Here is an 18,955-nt window from a genome sequence, read left to right on the forward strand (position 1 = left end):
CAAATGCATAGATTTAGAAGGTTCACACTGATTTTTATGGGAATGCTTTCAGTGCTCATTTATTCCTTTTAAAAAAAATTTTTTACTTTGCATTTCCTGACATCAAAACACGAGCTGCTCTCGCTGCTCACTGCCACACAGAAAGAGACGGACTGGAGGTGCATTCACAAGAACATGTTGATGAGAAAGCATTCATGAGGGATGGAGGAAAATTCACCTGTCCTAAGGCCCCAAACAAACACACATCAAAGGCCAAAGCCACATGGGTGCACACATATGCACTAAGTGTATGCACACACTGTCTCTGATAAACACACACATATATTTGAAGCAGTCTTTATCACCCAAGGCGACTGGCAACGAGATCCATTTTGTGTGTCCAGCAGCAGTTTTTCCATTAGACCTGATGTAATGTCCAAACTATAATGGACCTGAAGAAAGGCTGCATTAAGGCACAGTGGTTTATGTACACAGGCCAGACTGGATAAAAATGTTTCTCTGCTCCATAACAGGATGCCAAAAGTTAATGTTTCCCCTTTTCCTTCTGTGTGTTCGCTGGGTGTAAGTTTTGTTAAAACGTTAAGTGCGGGTTCTGGAGGGTCCTCTTTTTTTGATAGTCAGACATTTAATTTCCTGCATTTTAATGCGTCAATTTAATGCATTTATTTATAGAGTAAAGGTATTTATTTATGGGTTAAAACACAACTTTTAAGCCCCAGTATAATAGAATATTATGCAGTACAACTTTCAGACAATCTGTATTGCTTTCAAATATTTATTCTTGTGTAAACAAACCTTTCTCATTTAATATTATCCCTGCTGAGCCAATACAACACATACAGGCATGGTGCACTGCTCTGCTGTATTTCGTGTCTTTTGTTTTGGAAAATGATTCATGTTTGCACATGGCATCAGATCACATCCCTGTGATGTGTGTTCTATTAAAAAAAGTTGCACTGGGTTTTTAATAACTCATATTCATATACTTTTTTTTTTTTTTTTTAAGTTTTTTAAAAAGTAACCATAATCTAGGCTTCCTTGGTTCTCAAATCTTTTCGCGAGGGAAAAATTCCTCTTGCCTTCTGGCTTCTCCATGATTATTAATCTGGCAGCATGTGCACAGCACCAGAGGTGAGGAGTAGATGCTGCATGTTTCTGACTGAGATCACAACACTGTGTTTCTGTGCGTCTGTCTGTGGCTTAATTGTGTTTGCCACAGCATTTTTATTTTTTATTTATTTTTCTAAAATATTAATATTTTTGGAGTGAAAATAGACTGTGCAGAGAAGAAAAACATCCAACCCTGTCGGGCAGATATTTGATGTAACATAGTAGCAGGTTTTTCAGAATAAAAGTTAATTTATTTAGGTTGACAAATACAAGTTTAAATATTTAAGGAGGAGACATCACATCTGCCCTCTTTGAAATTTCTGCCTTTGTTCTGTGCGTTCCTTTTGCTTCTTCTGTGTGCATATTCACCTATTCATATTCTCTTTTATTTTTTGTGCCTGTGTGTGTTTGTGTATGTAGATTTTCATCGGAGAGGTGTCCATGTACATGATGAAATCAACGAGGGAAGCTCTGTTGGCCCAGGAGAAAACAATAGTGACAGGAGACTGTTGTTACCTCAACCCCCTCATCCGCCGCATCATACGCTTCATAGGTAAGAACCTTGTATCGCAATGTACTCTAAACTGCCCTAAGGCCGCTTGTGCTAATGGTACCAGACAGTGACTGAAAACTCTGAAATACACATGAAAAGTACTTTGGGCTTCAGCATGTGTAAGGTCCCACCAGTATTTGCCTGGCGCATCACCTCAGTGCAGCTGCGATGAACTGAAAGACCGGAAAATTATGGATCACTGATCTGATTGAAATAATTTCATTCAGTTCTCAACAAAGACTGTGTGTAGAATAAGGGATCAGATTAGTATTCAAAAGCGCATTAGCATGCAATTCTGTGATCCGTCACCATCACATTAAGACACTGCTTGTGACTTCAGCCTTGTTTTGTTTAATTTAATACAAAACTATATAAGCATTGTTTATTAGTGTAATAGCTTGCATCTGCAACATCAGCCAAGCCTTAACCACGCCACAGCATGCTGTATATATCACAACTAAACTCAGTGTTGGTGCTGTCAGTCACCTGTGAGGGGAGCTCCAATGCAGACAGCCATGGATTTAGCGACCCTGGTGATTTACACCTTGAAAAAACAAACTTTTAACAGTTCTGATTTATCCTGTACTTCAGTAAAGGGCTCTCAACAAACATGGCCATCAAGTAGCAAAACAACTGTGACATGTGTGTCTGGTACTGACTTTGTTGTTGTAATGTTGTTGAGTCACAGCGATGTAGTGTGTTGAACAGCTGTAGATTAAATGGAAAAACTTGAAAAAAATGACATGGTAGTTGAATGATGAATTTTCTGTTTTTGCAGTGAAGTGAATGTTTTTGGCTCAAGTATCAAGTAAATATAATTTGAACCAATGCGTTTAAATTATGTTGACTGCTTAAGCATCAGATGTCACATTTTAATTAAATTTAAATATGCTGCTAAACTCAGTGAGGCTCAACTGTTGTGGGCAAAGATATGTGATATTAGCTTTTTTCACCAGAGTGCTGCCCAGTGCAGACCAGTGACCAAAGGCCAGACAAACACTGGGATAGAGAAACCTCTCATATAAAATAATGTTTGTGGAGAAGCCTTTGCTTTTACTGGTGTATTCCAAATATTGCTTACATGTTTTTGTATGGTAAGCTAACAGCTAAACAGCTGTTATCATGGAAAAGAAAGGAAATGAAATATATTTTAAAGACAAGGACAAGTCCGTGTGTCAATTTTCTATAAAAGCTCTATAAAACCTTTAAATTTTGATTATTTTATAACAACGCTTTACCAGAATTGGGCAGACAGACAGACTCTGTTCCAGTAGAGAGAGTCTGCTGGACTTTCCTGTCATAGTTGAAGAAAAAAAACTTTACAAAACACATTAGAAATTCAATCAGCAATTCACCTGATTTATATTTTGAGACCCGTTAAATTTGTGAAATTGTCAAGGCATTTCCTGCTCACTTGTTCCCTCCCCTCTGCTCTTCTCTCACTCTAACCCCCTCCTCCCCCCAGTTCCCTCATTGCCCTTCACACAATCATGTCCCCGTGCCCCTCAAAACCTCCCTCTGCGACTCCCTCACCCCACCCGCCTGGATGACAACACAAAGCACAGTAATTTCATGGCTAAGCAAGCTAGATAATCAGCAGTCATATTTCACAGCAAAAGGAATGCAGACGTAGACACTGGTCAGTGTTGGTGGGCTAAAAGTGTCAGCACCATCATTTATATTAAACGCTATCTTATTTTTATGGTCTGTATTTGGCTTGCTGTTGTCCATTTTTCCTCACCTTCCATTTCAACATTAGTTAACTTGCACTTTGTTTTCATTCAGACTGGGTGGTCTGCATCACTCAGACAGACCACCCATTCTGTCTGAGTGATGCAGACCACACTTTGACATCTTGTCTGCACACACACACGATAGTCACGATTTAATGTGGTGGAACTGGGAGCTAGATAAACACCCACACTGGAAGGTGATAACTTACATAAACCCTTCTGTGTTTATTTGTGATCGTTTCATTGCTCTGTGTTTGTGGCTTTTCACGTGCTCTTCTCTCCTCTCCCGTCTGTGTGTCTGTGGTGCCGCAGGTGTGTTTGCATTCGGTCTGTTTGCTACAGACATCTTCGTCAATGCAGGCCAGGTGGTGACTGGAGGTCTCTCGCCCTACTTCCTGTCTGTTTGCAAACCCAACTACACTGGCACCGAGTGTCGCTTTAATCACCAGTTTATCGTCAACGGCAACATCTGCACCGGGAACCACGTGGTTGTGGAGAAGGCTCGGCGGTCGTTCCCATCTAAGGACGCTTCGCTGAGCGTTTACTCTGCTGTTTACCTGACGGTGAGAGGACCGCACCTTATCCTTTATTTCAGAGACAAAAAAAGGCTTGAAAAAAACATTTTATAAAACATATATCTATTGTAATGACACAGCATATGTTTAATTAAATAGCATGAGATATATTTTAAGGCATGAATGTGTGTAACGATATTTGCATTTAGGTGTATATTTAATTTCCTTTCAGTCTCCCTTTGTAGCACATGTGAACACTCACGTTTGTGTTTGCTTATCCCATTTTAAATGAGAAACCACCCAATAATGTGTAGACAAAAGAAAATTCTCCAGAGATTCAACCTGAGCACAGTTAATTAAAAGCAATGTCAAGTTCTAGTTTAGAATAGAAGGTAATTGGTTTACTCGTCTGTGGGAAAAAAAAACAGACAGAAAATATATAATTTGAGCCAGTCTGCATAAAGTTGTACTGCACATACCTGTACCGTATGTGGAGTTTAAAACTACTGAATAAGAAGGAGTATTTGTTATAAACACAGCGCCTTCGGTTCTTTGATGGAGAAATTGGCAAGGAGGGACTTCATGCTATTTGAAATTGTGGTGAGGAATATTTCACACTAGCACAGCGACGGTTTAGGCATTTTTAGAAAATTGGCTGGAGGTCGCATGGAAAATTACTTTTTGAAGCAATAATTGAAGAGCAGCTGTTTGACATCTGAGTGACAGAGTGAGGGCCTCATCTTTGGAAAAAAGAGAGTGGAAGTGCAGATTTTATCAACAGGAGCAGGAGGAATACAAGAACAGATTGTTGTTGATGAAAATGAATTCGATACCTTCGCTACTTGATTGGAATAGAGGTAGGTGAAAGTTCAAGAGGTGAAAATATATGCAGGTAGACCTTTTTGTTTTTAAATGCTGACAGTCCTCTTACTTATTAATGGGTTCTCTTGTTAGGTTCAATTTTTTATTCTCTGTGGGGAAATGAGATCTCTCTGTTTTGCAGAAATCTTGCACTCCTATGATGTAACTTTTTCACAGCCTTCCCTGACTGATTTGCTATGCCATGGGGGCTTTGCACTATTTTGAAATGGTAAAATATTTGACTTTATTTTTGTGGGAAAACCTCCAGTTGCTCTGCGTGGGACCTCTGTTCCTAATCCACCTAAACAGAAGAGCAGGAGCCTGTGGTTTTTTTTAAGACATTTGGGACAAAGAACCGTCTAATCTTTCCACCTTTCTCCTTCTAGATGTACATCACCAGTACAATCAAGACCAAGTCCAGCCGCTTGGCCAAACCAGTGCTCTGTTTGGGCACACTCTGCTCCGCCTTCCTCACCGGCCTCAACAGAGTTTCAGAGTATCGAAACCACTGTTCAGATGTAGTGGCTGGATTTATACTGGGATCAGCTATTGCATTGTTTCTGGTGAGGACTACTAGAACTTGCATTAGGTTTGGGAAGGTGGTGGAGAAGGGGTAGGAGAAGAAGAGAGAAAAGAGAAGGTGGATTCTGGTCATGAGCTACTATCAAATTATAATATTCATTTTGAGCTTCATTTTGGAACAAACCCAAACTGGTAATTGGATGATTAATTCAAGCTGCAGCTTCCCAAAGCCTTGAACGTGGGTTTGTTTTCATTTCAAAGTCAACCATGTGAAAATTTATGCCTTAAAATTCTTATATACAGCAAATATTTTTATATATATCTATGATGAAATTTATTTTAGTGACAGTACAAGTGTTGGAGAGGGCACCAAGTATATAAAAAGGTGAAAAAAGAATGAGGTGTGATTTATGTTATGCTCAATAAAGGTTTAGATAAAGGTAATTTAAGCTACGTTGATCAAGTTAAGAATACTTGGGGTATTGGAGAAGATGAAGAGAAGAAGGAAGTGAACAACCCTAGATTCAACCTGAAATCTGTAAGCACTAGGACAAAAAAGAGAAGAAAAATGAGGTAAACACTACTTTTAATTAATTTTTAGATCTTGGAGGTAACCAGTGATGTGATTAATTCAAATTCCGTACTCCAGAGGTTAGGCATCCTGTTATTTACCTTCGTAAAATAACTGCCGTAGCAGAGGATAAGATGTGCAAAGTGGGCTTGTCTTTCCAAGCAAGACAGCAGTTTCGCTGGGCTGCTGTCCATAATGTAAAATCAACATCAGTGTCCTGCGAGATTTAGTCAAACTGCTTGGCTTCTGCTGTAAGTTAATGTGTTTTTTTCCCCCAGACTATTCATCATATTTTATGCTGTGATTAAATGCAGGGTAATAATTGCAACTTAAACTGATCACGTTGTTTTGTGCTGAATGGGAAAGCTCACTCAGGAGAAAGGAAGGTGAAGGGGACCCCCCACCCCCTGCCCCCACCATCCAAAAAGATTTATTTAATAACCTCAGAGGCTTCATTACTTCTAATTGCCGCTGAGTCCTGAGTGCCAATGCAGGAGACACATGGAGGAGAGACTCAGATAAGAAGAAGAAGCTAGAGGTTTGTTATTTGCATATTGGTTGCTATGAGGGGAAAATCAGAAGTCCTTTTACAGCTGTCGTCTGTCTATGGTGATGGTATTAAAGTGCTAATGTTTAATATATGTCATGTTTCAGTAGAGTGTATGCTAAATGTGTATGCTAAACTAATTAGAACTAAATACCAAGGGCAGCAGAGATTAGTGAAAATGCCAGAACCTTGATTTGGTCATGACTCAAAAAGTGAAAAAAAAAAGGTCACAAATTTAGAGTCTGACTCAACATTGCACCAAAGAAAGTGAGCAGCATTGGAATAGTGTGATTTACAGAATTGGTATGGAGGGTTCCAGTTGATGTGCAGGTGAAGCTTGGTCTTGGTTATTCTGTAAATAATTCCTGCTGTTGTGCAAAACAGTGAGGTTCAGTGTGGTCACATCTTTTTCATGCTGCATGAGGAGGTGGACCCACTGCACCTGTTTCTTTGATACTAGATGGGATTGTCTGTGCAGGTTCTCACCCATCCAGGTCATGGTAGTGTTAAGGGCCTTGAAGTTTAAGTCTAGTTGCCTTCAACTCAAGTGCTTAAAGAAAAGGGAATCTGTCATTACTTCATTGAACATTATTTCCAGTTTATTATCAGCATACCATGAGTGAAGGTTGACCATATTCCCCTGTATTTGCCTTATATTTACAACGAAGCTTATCAAACTCGTTTCACGTGAGAACTGAGCCAAGTTGATGGACTGCTATCTTGCAGGAAATTAATTGATAAAGAGAGAGCTGAAAGCAGGTATAGTTTAAATCCTGCTGCTATCAGTGCTCACAGAGAGGAGATCTGAATGGACTCACCAAACAGCAAATGCCTTTGGTCTTTCAAGAGATTTGTCCGCTGCCAGCAGATTGAGGGATCATTGTTAAGCACTTGGTTTTAGAATTGGCTCCGGGATGATGTTGGTAACATAAGATATAAAGCTGTCCACTTGATTCAAGGGAAGGCACATGCTGACTTGCTGAGTCTAATAGAAGCTAAATCCCCTGAAATTTGAAAGTGGTTCCAAACTAATTCACAGCATGTAGAAATGACACATAAAAGGCATGCATGACTCATATAGGTTGCAACCACTGTAAGAGGTAATATTACAATTAATCTGCTATCAAAGATGAGTTGATAACATAGGGTCTTCAGTTTTCTGCATAATGGGCAATGTGAAGATAGAAAATAACTTTGTAAGGGTGGAGATACAAACCATATCACTTTGCTGCTTAGAAGTACAAGAGTGTGACTGGATTGGGATGGAGATTTATGCTGATATATGAAATTATTTAAAGCACAAGATCATATGGTTACATTCAGTTCAATTCAATTCAGTTTTATTTATCTAGAGCCAAATCCCAAGAGCAGTCACCTGGAGGCGCTTTATATTGTAAGGTAAAGACCTGACAATAATACAGAGAAACCTAAAACAATCAAACAACCCCCTTTGACTGAGCACTTGGCAACAGTGGGAAGGAAAAACTTCCTTTTAACAGGAAGAAACGTCCTGCCACAACCGGTTGACGGTGAGGGGAGGGGACAAAAAACACAATTAAATAACAGTTACTGAACTGTGCATCTCAGGTGATGGTGCAGAGTAATCCAAAGTAATTTCATAACCACCTCAACAAACTACTTTCCACTGAGGGAAAATAAAATAAATAATACATTGCATTGAGTACTGAACCGCCAACACAGTTTCAAGTTTCTTTTAATCACAAGTCTGGCAAAAAGCACCATTTTTGTGTTGCAAAAATCTGAGACCAGGAAAGTTTCTAAATGATTTTTCAATTTAGCGTTTCAATGGCAATCTGCAGGTTCACTTTGTCTTCATCTGAAACAATAGGCGGCAGTTCACACACGTCTGTTTTTGCATGAATGACAGGGCACGAAATGGGGAATGAAAAAGCAGGAGGTGCTTCAGTTTAGTAGAAATGTGTTTACAACAGCCACATCAACATGCAATTTAGACTTGTTGTGATAAAAATGTAAAGAATTGTCAAACAGGATAGTTATTTGTAAATTCTGCCCCAGGAGCTATAATTCACTCATTTACTTGGTCTGGGAGCACTAGAAATTCACTGCCCATGAACAGCCACAAACAAGAAAACCTTGAGCTTCCCCCTGCTTTATTTTCTCCTTTGCTGCTGCCTGAGGGCACGGTTGGTGTCTGGTGGGGTGGGATCTCCCTCGGGCTGCCTTCTTTGATTAACTAGTCTGCGGAGGAGTGTCTCTACCATTAAAAATTCTGACTAGTGGACAAAATGGAAAAAATACAATTACCTGTAATTTATAAACGTACAAATGAAGAAACACAGCATCTGTTTTCTGCACCTGTTAGCCCACAAAGATGAGCACCCTGAAGCATTTCTGCTGGCTAGATGAAATGATATTCAGCTTTAAGGGACTCATGCAATGTTTGATTGCTCTTTTATACCCATATAAACTTTATATCACGGCAATAAAAGGTCTAATGTGGAAAATGTAGCCACGTCACACCAAAAAAATAAAAATAAAATAAGAGCCCACCAGAGAATTTTTTAAGGTAGCAAAAAAAACCCTATAACATTTGTCCCAAAAAGCAATTGAGAAAGGAAACAGCTGCCTCTTGCTGCGCCGTTTAAAGCTGAAAGGGAACAGGATGTTAGTTTTCTGCAACGTTTGTAGGTACATGACACTGTACGGGGGAGGGCACTGTAAGATCAAACCAGCAATCCTGAAAATGAAAATAACAACCAAAAGGGAGACAGCCTGCTCCAGAATGCCCTTTGATCAGCAGACTCACACTGGGCTTCAGACCTCCATTAGCTGTTTTATTTAAAAAAATCCACCAGATGTGGCCCTGGATTTCTTTTAAAATTTAAAAAAACAAATACTAATTGTCAGATCAGTGGCTAGAGGAACCTGTACCTTAACAACATCACAACTCATGCCTCCAAACAAAATGACCAAGGTCATTCAAGCTCCTTGCGACTGGTCTCTATGAAGCAAGACTGTAACATGAAGATGCATCAAAATTGACTGCATAATATCCCCTTGAACAAAACAAATTTTTGGGCGCTCATCCAGTAGTTCAGTCCAGCCCTTAAGGATTAAAATGACATTCATAAACAGAGGGACGTGTTTTCCTTTCCCTGAAATTCAGATGCATTTTTGGGAACAAATGTTATTTGGGAGAGGGGATCTCTCTCTTTTTCTCTCTCTCTCTAACAAATGCATGCACGCACGCGCGCGCGCGCACACACACACACACACACACACACACACACACACGCTGCGTAGAGTTTAATGTGGGGGGAACAGTTAATGAGGACTGAAGGACTTTCAGAAACCTTATACAGACTGTCATTCTCCTATCCTCACCTGTACCTTTCCAAATGAGCCATATCAATTCATACAATGACCAAAATCAGCTGAGCTGCCCTTTCCTTGAAATTTGTATAACTTGAGTGAAATCTCAACAGCTGTTGTTGTGGATTATCATACTATTTATAACATATATTCATAACCCTTTGGATGAATTGTAGACACTTGATCTTCAAATCAACATTTCAGTTTGCCCATTTATTTGCAAAACGTATCAGTGATCAACCTCGACTATACCTCCTTAAATCGAGCATACTGATGATAGCATTAACCTCAAAGCACCACTGTGCAGCCTCACCAAGATGTGAGCATGGCTGTAACATCAAGCTACACTACAAAGTCTCTTCACTTGTTTTATACAGTTTAAACAACTTTTTATGACTTTTTGTGTTTGAGTTTCTTATGTTCGTGTGATTTGGTGTGTCTTTCTGCCTGTCTCACTATTAATGGTAAACTGTCATCATACCTTACAGGGTATATGTGTGGTGAATAACTTCAAAGGTGTCCACAGTGCAGCGGCAAAACAGAAGACTGAGGACTACCGCGGTCTGCCTCTGATGACTTTCCCCCGTGTGGAGAGCCCACTGGAGACCCTGAGCGCACAGGTAGCTAAAAACACTTAACCTGGAATCCCATAAACTTTAATCTCTATGATGCACATTATCTTTCTTCATTAATTGGCAGAACTCCCTCAAGGCCTACAGCTAAAAGCAAATTCCTCCCTTCAGATAAGGAATTCTGTGCAATGGAATTTGGCTTGTACTGGAACTTGGTGTCACTGTAATTTATTGCCATGTACTTTTTTTCTACTTTTTCATGCCCTTTTTAGAAGGTCCAAGTGAGGGTGGTGCATAAATCCAAAGATAATTTTCTGTTATCAATAAGTTATTTGGTTAAAAATGTACTCTCTTTCTTTCTCTTTCTTTCTATCTTCTTTCATTCTTTCTTTCTTTATTCACTAAGCAATGACACGTGGCAGGCTTGACGTTTGCACTTCACCCCTTTCCTCCTAACCAAATGCACAGAAACTTAACACAGAGCACTCTTGGCACCAGCTGACACGTGATTTTCTCTACCTTTTCATTTCCACGCTTTCTGTTTCCATCCACTTCATTTCTTTCTTTGTCTTTCTCTACTCCTGTCCCTTTTTTCCCCCCATACTCCCTCCAACATCCATTTTCAGAACCACTCGGCATCGATGACAGAGGTCACATGACTAAGGGGGCAGCACCGGGTCACGTTTGCGTCTCCACAGCACTTCCAGACACAATGACGAGGACGCATGTCACGTGGCTCCGAATGCTTACAAAAACCACTCCTGATATATCTGTTTAAATCACCTGGGGGACAAAATACACCATGTTTGCAGTGGTTTTCATTTAGTTGGGCTATGCTCAGTTCAACCTCCCAAGGCACACAGATCAGGCAACAATATCACAAATCGCAACATAAGCACAGATTGTTTTTCCAGGTTATTTGAGATCATTGAAACATGGGACATTTTTTTCCTCCAAGGTGTGCTGTTTGTAGTTAGAGGACGGTGTTTTGTACATTTTGTATGAGCGAGTGCCGTAGCCTATCCTGACGATGTTAAAACCTGCACACTTCCTGTCAGCTGACTCACTCTGTTTTACATCACATCCTGCCGGGTGAAATGCCTTGTCAATCACCACATGTACCCCACTCGGTAAGAAAAATCTGCTATGGAAAAAAAATATTGATGTTGTTGTTCTGTGGTGTTTGTCATTTGTACAGAAAAAAGACAGAATCCTTCTTTTTATTATCTCTGTACATTAACTGACCATGTCAGGTCATATTTTTTATGGATTTTTGTTAATATGTATGACTATTATGATCCATTTGGACCTGTTTGCCTGCTGTAAACCTGGATATTTTTTGGTATCAGTTGTTTGGGGAACAACTCCTCTCCCCTTAGGAGGAAATGGCAAGGATGAGTCACTGAAATCCTCAGAAAATGTGTTTTTGCACCTGTAGTGACATGTCATCAGGCTAAATATATGAAAATCTGATTGGCTTAAATGCACAGTATCAGTGTACTTCACCCCAATTTGCAGATTTACTTTGGAAGCTCTCTATGGAGAGATCCAGAGGAGCTAGCCCATGCCAGATCAGCGTAAAGATTATATGCTGGTATGGTTTTCCAATTATATTTACTGAAATTCCAATGGAAGACATCCTTAATAAGTACATGGCGAAAAACATAAGAGATTCTTTTTAACTGAAACTGAGTAATTTACTCAAGGCCTGGTTAGCCCTTTCACTGAAAACCAGGCTAATGACTCCTGCTTCACTTTTCCTCCTCGAGGTACCCCTCCCTCTCCCCAACCCACCAGTGGATTGTGATGCAATGTTGTGACTCCATTTCCTATTGGAAGATATGCCCAGCATGAAGAGAGAAGTCAAGATGTTTTATAGATATTACTCATTATCATTGTGATTACAATTGTCTTTTACTTTGAGAACAAAAAAAGGCATTTCAGCTGAAATGCTACATATATTTTCTTTCTTCGTTTGTCCAAAAAAATTAAATAGTCAGTAGCAACAGTGTGTCCTCTTGTGTTTCTTTTTATGTACCCAAATGCTTCAATGAGAATGGTAACTTTTCATTTACTTAGAAAATATGTGACTAACGACAAGGACAATCCATCTTGACAGTCAGTACTTGTAAGTTACCTTGATGCAAGAAGTGTGAAACGTGTCTGTCCTTGTGTTTGTCTGAATATCCAGAGATTTGTTTTCATTATTTGCTATTTTTTTCCCTGATTTGAGCCTTGCAATGTCACTTCAGCTGCATACAAATCCTACCTCCTTTGCTGTGTCATCTGCATACTAAAAATGCAGTCACATTATCCTTCCAGTCAACAAGTTTCTGATTATAGGGCAATGGATAAATGTTGATCTGAGCGATCACAGACTGTTGGACTATCCGCTGTGATGTGACGTAATGTAATGTATGAAACTGGATGGGTACCCATTAGATTAATTAATTCTCCAATACCTAAACACTGTGCATCATCATTTCTATGAGTGTTACATACTCCTGAATGTTAAAAGTTGAGCCAATGTTAACTCTTGATTTCATTTGAATAGTAAATAGATGGATTTTTATTTGCAAGATGGAAGTGTAATGCAGTTGGTCCTTAATCACTGAATGTCACTGGATTATTAGAGGAACAGCCCAAGGACATATTGCATTCCTAGGTTGAAGAAAACCAAAACAGGTTTGTTATTCAAGCACGATGTTTGAGTCACAGGACAATTTCACTCAACAAACGTTCAGTTCAACCAAAATTATTGCAACCATATGCAACAGACTTGCAATCTCATTGCCTTTGAAATGGTTGCTTTCTAGTTAAGCACTAGATCTGCAGCCACTTGCAGACAGTTGCCATCTTCAAGGTGACTTTGGTATGTTAGGATGGCAATAAAACGACAATAAGACAGAGTCAGTCTACTATCGAAGCTGTCTGTGTTAATACAGTTAATAAACTGTGATAAATTGATGTAAATTGCAAATCTTTTGGTTTCTGCATGCACAGAAATTCACATTAACAACTTAAAATCATAGACTTGAAATGTAGAAAATCACACAGGCTGTAACCAAAATATAACCTGTTGGTTATAGCCGAACAGTCTACTGCAGATGAGTTGTGCTCATAGACATAGACAGACTGACTAAGATTGATTGATTGATTGATTGATTGATTGATAGGTTGATAAGCTTCTGATGACAAAAGGCCACATATTTCCAGACAATGTTCACTCAAAGCCTAACATGTTAAACATAAAACCAGTCAATTATTCTAAAACAGAGTTGTAAGATTACTGCTTTTAGGGGATATGCATCCCTGGAAATTGAACTGTGAGCTGTTGCAATGATATTTTTTTTAGACCATCTGTTTTAACAGAGTGCAGCTACACCAATGACTTCATTGGCATGGTGTCAGTCAGCCTAGAGTTGACTGTGAGTGTATGCTCAGTAAATGTAAACATTAATTAATCTGGCAGTCAGTGTTTGAATCGACCAGTCAACCCTGAGACCATGGCCCTAAATTTTGTGTTTAATAAAGAACGTTTGCAGAGGCAGAGTACACCTTAAGGGTTGTTTTTGAACGAAAAGTTAAGTAAAACGAATGCAGATGACTGAAATTTGAGCCTGATCCTTCATATTGTTGCTTTGGGGGTGAAGTCGGAAGAAAAACGGGATGTTTAAGTGAACCTGTGTTTACACAGGCACTCAAAAAAACACCATAATTATGGCTTTATTCTTCTCTCATGTCATAACTTGTGACAGGCAGCCCTTCTTTTCCCTCACACCACACCCCTGTCCAGCTGCTACCTGTGCTACCTAGAAAAGTGATTAAAATGAGCATAGTTGTGCTAAAACCGCGTTATTTAGCTTCTCTAGTGATTCATCCTGTTACAGCCGCGTCGACTTCACTGATGTTTATGTCATAGCTAAGCAAGGCGTACACGCACAGAGACACAAAGAAAGCTGACGGCTCAGTCTGTGCACTTGCTCTTTTGCTCTGTCAGGTATTCATTTCAGCTGTGACAGCCTGCGCTTACCCTGCAGACACACTGGCTAAATAGATAGGAACTGTTTGTGTTTGTGTGTGCGGCGGTATTTTACCATGCCGTCTTCATAAAATGTCATCGTTAGCTGTTCTGAGTATGCCTTCCTGTCCAAATTGCTGTCCCCTAGCAATATGAGTGAAGAATAGCGACAACCAAATGTAGTTTTCAAGGTAGGGAACAAACCTCTGAGTGGTTTGACTTTTTTTTAATATATAGCTGTTGTACATTTTTATAAAAGAATCTATTAAAATGAGCTAAAATAAGTGACTACAGATGAATCTAAATGGTGAAGCTTTTATAAATACAAAAAAAGGTCTGGTTTGCGGTGGCTGTCAGCCATTGTTCTCAAGTGTCGATTCACACTTGTCTCTCTTACCGAAGCTGGGGACTCGTAAGTGCAAGGAAATACCTTAAATCCTCTTAAAATCATTGAGCTTTTGGTCTTCCTTTGAGTCACTTGGCAGTAAATCCACTTTGCTGCCAGATATAAATGAGATTAAGGATTCTAAAAAAAACAGTTTGAAGTATGTTGTTTTGCAACTAGCAGCATCAAGGTTTTGGAGGCATAATAACTTAAAACCAAGGTTGAGCTATGAGCAAGCCTCAGAGTCTTAGCATGCCACACTCTGCTTTCTAATTTGTACAGGAAATAATTTACAGACCTGTAAAATTGAACATTTTAAGACACTGGGGGAAAAAAGAAATGCTGCAAGTAAGATAAGTGCAAAGAAGATATTTAATAACAGAACATGTCCAAACCCAAAGAGAAACGATGCAAGGAAACAGAGCCCCAGAGAGGGAGCTGTTTTGTTGTGTTCATTTTTGAATGCAAATCACATTTAATAACGTGTCAGAGTTAAACTAGTGGTCTGTGTTCATACAGTTACTATTTAACAGCTGGCTTATATGAGGAACTGAAAAGTGTGTATTGTTGTGTCACAATGTTACAAGAGCACCAGTATGACCTCAAGAGCCTGGACAGAAAGGTTTTGTTTTGGGTCCCTGACCGAGGAAAAAGCTGGAGACTGTTCAATTTAATCCTGTTTTAGGTTTTATGTTGCCAGCTTGCCATTGTTGTGATCTCACTGTGAAATACTTCTAGACCCTAACTCAAACTCTGACAAGTTAAGGTGACTTTGTTTATTCAGTGTGCATCAGTGAAGTGCAGGACATTGTACAGTGAACCATAAATAAGATTGTGTGTACGCTTATAATCCACCATAAGATGTCAACCTGGTGTTCATTACGGATGTAAATGTGTCTTGCGAAAGCTTTATCTTTTTAAAAAATGATTACATCTAACCACCCCACCGACCCTTTCAAAGGCTTATTAGAGAAATAAATACCCCTAACCAACACAAACACGCTACCAAAGGCAAGAAACATCAGTGGTAATAGCTGAAAGATACAAGGTTTCAGCAAGACACACAAACATAAAGACTTAGATGACTGGGTTCAACCTCAGGTCATTTGACACTCTCAGCGAGTCTTAAAAGACTCAGGTGAATTAGTCTATTAAGCTTAAATACCAAAGAGTCCTCATATCTGTGATCAGGCTTAACGTCATAGCAAGCAAATCTGTACCCTTGGAAAAATCAGGTTTTAGGGGGGAAGGCATGGCAGGGACAAAAGGAAGAAATAAACAGGAAAAAAGGTAAAAGAACCAGATAGGCATGAAAAGGAGTTAAAGAAAATGGTAATATAAGGGAAGTTGAGAGGGGAAAGGAATTGCAAAGCTCTTTAGTGATACAACAGAACAGATTTGGTTCAAGATCCCTGGTTCACCCTTATCCAGCACCTCTCATCTAATTCAATCTCATGTTCCAGGAGTGAGAAAATGTCCTACTTGGAATTGCAGAGCAGGATCTGATCACTGCCGAACATGTCAGTGCAGTGTTCAGGGGAGCTCCAGAGCCATAAGGAGGATCCTGCCATTGGAAATCGGTGAGGGTTCTAACTTCAGAACTCAGGCAAGGATTTATTTCCGGGACCCAGCTGAGGTTTTGAAAACTAGTCCAGTGTGTTAACCAGGTTTTTCTTTCCTGGAGAAATTGGGACTGGCTTCAGAACTCCGGACATGTGTTTTTGTGTTGGTTAGTCTGCTGGTGGGTCTGGGTATACTGAACAAACTGGTTAGATTGGTGTGAAGTGGGCTGACTGGGTGCAGTCTGGTTTGCTTGCTGGTTTTCTGATTGGTACTGTTCAAGCTCTCTCTTCCTCCTCATGGCTGACTGCAGCTGCTGCTTGATTACAAGGATTTGACTCTCCAGTTCTGACAGTTCTTGAACCAGTGGGTTCCGTCCCACACCCAGACCTGGACCGCAGTCGCCCACTCCCAAAGCACGGCACTGCCCAGAACCGCCCTGCCCTGGCCCCAGTCCTTGGTCCAAACCCCTCCCTAACAGGTCAGAGCGACCATTAGAGGTAGTTACTATAGGCAGGGGTTTCTCCAGCAGAGGGAGAGAGTGAGGATGAGGGAGGGGAGAAGGGGGCGGTGGAGGAGGGAGATCCTGGGATGATGGGCGTTCCAGGTCATTCTGCATCTCTTGTGGAAGGATCCTTCGCCTGTTGCAGTGGGACGACTCTGCAGGATTCCAAGGCGCAGACTGGTTGTTTCCCTCATTGCACCTGGAAATAGGAGAACCCTTCATCAGTTCATCTGACTGCATGTTTCCAGTCTGAATCCAATATAAAATCAAGGCGTCAGCTATGGCTAAACCATGAGTTGCCACAGCACACACAATTCTGAACATGTTATATGACAAACAGCAATTTACACAGAGCTGGACTGAAAGAGATGAACAATTTCTAGAAGATTGCTTACGGGGGTAAAGACTGGAAATGATTGCTATGGGAGTTACATTGACAGTCTTGGAAGAATAGCAGTGCGACTGCTTACCAAGAAATAGTTTTTCGCTTTTCCTTAAATATGTCATCACATGAAAAGGGTGTTCTTTGGGTATTGTCCTGTTTATTGTTTATTTTGTCTACACAAGCACCACGTTCTTAGGGATGACTTATGGCTCTGCTGGCTGATCAGTACACAACATTTAAATGTCATTTTTGAATTATCATGAAAATTTGGACATTTGTTTAACATAGCTGAATCCTACTGACTGTGGAATTCCTCTAACTTTTGAGTAAGAGACATTGCTTTTATTCTCGAGATAGCACCTTTCTGCTCTAGAAGCGTTTTACACAACTTGTCTCATCCATTCATAGCACTTTTTTTCCTATGAATTTTTCTACGTAAGTGCTTTTTACCTAGCATTCAAACACATCTTTCCTCTGATGAATGCATCGGAGAGCAACTTGGGGTTAGTATCTTGCTCAAGGATCCTTGGCATGCAGTACTACAAGAGTGTGAGTATGGTAATATGCTGATCTTTTTTCTAACAGGCAGACAAAATCTTCTCATTTGGTGTATAAAAGATAATAGATTTTTATAGTGATTCTGTTGTATTTCAGGTCATTCCAGGTAATGAGGACCAAACCCTCCTCATTTAATTGCTTTTTGCCTCCCTAAGGAAATGCCGCTATATCTTTCCTGTTAAGCCCATGTAAATTTCTTGGTAAAATGAAACAAAACGAAACATTTTTTTTTTTTTTTTAAAGAAAAGCTGTGGGTGGATATTAGCTTGACTTACAGCCTTGCCAGTATATAAAGACACCTTGACTAACTAGCATCCAGATGGTGCTGATCAAATGCACTTGGTTATCTGACCAATAGCAAGTGTGACCACCACTAGTTTGATTCAGTGGAGCATTCAGGTGTGTTGCCACAGTCTTCCTAGGACTGGACGCCACAGCAAATTCACCCCAAGTCATACCTTCAAATGTTCATGTTCATGTACATCTTAATGTCAGTACGACAGTACAATAAGAATAAAAAACAAGTAAGTAAGAGGCTGATTGAAAGTGTTGCTGGGAAGAAACCTCTTCTCGCCGTGTGTAAACAAGAACCTGCAAACCTCAATGAACTGAAGAGACTCTGTCAAGAAGAGTGGGCCAAAAGTCCCCTATGTGATAGACTGATAAAGTCATACAGAAAATGAAAGCTTCAAGTTACTGCTGCTAAAGGTGGCTCTACGAGGTCATGCGGTGGACTTTTTCCACATAACTGTACTAACAAAGATCCTCTAGCAGGTAATCCACCAAACGGATGATCTGAGTAATAAGTACTGGACCATTTCCCAGTTATATTTATGTTCTGCTTGTAGTCCAAGTTCTATGGACCATTTAAGAAGCTGTTGAATGCAAGTAAAACATCCATGTGGAGAGCATAAAAAGGGAATGCATTTGCCAAACTGCAATCTCAAAAGCATTGGTTATCTCCCCACAATGACAGTTTGTTATTAGCTTTTTTTAAAAGCCCTACATCTATACATTCATTGTTGTCCCCAAAGGCTAGGCCATCAAAAAACAGCCGGTGGGTCTCCAGACTGCTTTGTTTTTGGAATTTTCCTAAAGTACATCTCATTATCTGACTGACTGGCTGAATGGTCATATTGCCAATTCAGTTTTGTTAGAACTTGGAACCTGGGATTAAGGTTTGAAAAACCACAGGAGTAGCAG

At 40.0% G+C, this 18,955-nt stretch overlaps 2 protein-coding genes across 5 annotated transcripts in view; one reads left to right on the top strand and one right to left on the bottom strand.

Annotated features, from left to right (window-relative positions):
* The window catches only part of plppr1 (phospholipid phosphatase related 1), a 58,624-nt gene extending 42,371 nt beyond the window's left edge, over positions 1–16,253 (top strand). For 2 of the 3 annotated variants that reach the window (XM_005451416.4, XM_005451417.4), the window contains exons 4-8: positions 1,531–1,663; positions 3,709–3,959; positions 5,159–5,335; positions 10,255–10,386; positions 10,965–16,253. In XM_005451416.4, coding sequence (XP_005451473.1) covers positions 1,531–1,663; positions 3,709–3,959; positions 5,159–5,335; positions 10,255–10,386; positions 10,965–10,997 — 726 coding nt within the window. In that variant the 3' untranslated portion in view covers positions 10,998–16,253. The other variant, XM_005451418.4, reaches the window with a different exon arrangement.
* The window catches only part of grin3a (glutamate receptor, ionotropic, N-methyl-D-aspartate 3A), a 52,563-nt gene continuing 49,106 nt past the window's right edge, over positions 15,499–18,955 (bottom strand). For both annotated transcript variants that reach the window (XM_005451419.4, XM_013270786.3), the window contains one exon: positions 15,499–17,008. In XM_005451419.4, the coding sequence (XP_005451476.1) occupies positions 16,444–17,008 (565 nt within the window). In that variant the 3' untranslated portion in view covers positions 15,499–16,443. The remainder of the gene's footprint in view (positions 17,009–18,955) is intronic.

This window comes from Oreochromis niloticus, linkage group LG7 (genome assembly GCF_001858045.2).
Source record: "Oreochromis niloticus isolate F11D_XX linkage group LG7, O_niloticus_UMD_NMBU, whole genome shotgun sequence".
NCBI lineage: Eukaryota > Metazoa > Chordata > Actinopteri > Cichliformes > Cichlidae > Oreochromis > Oreochromis niloticus.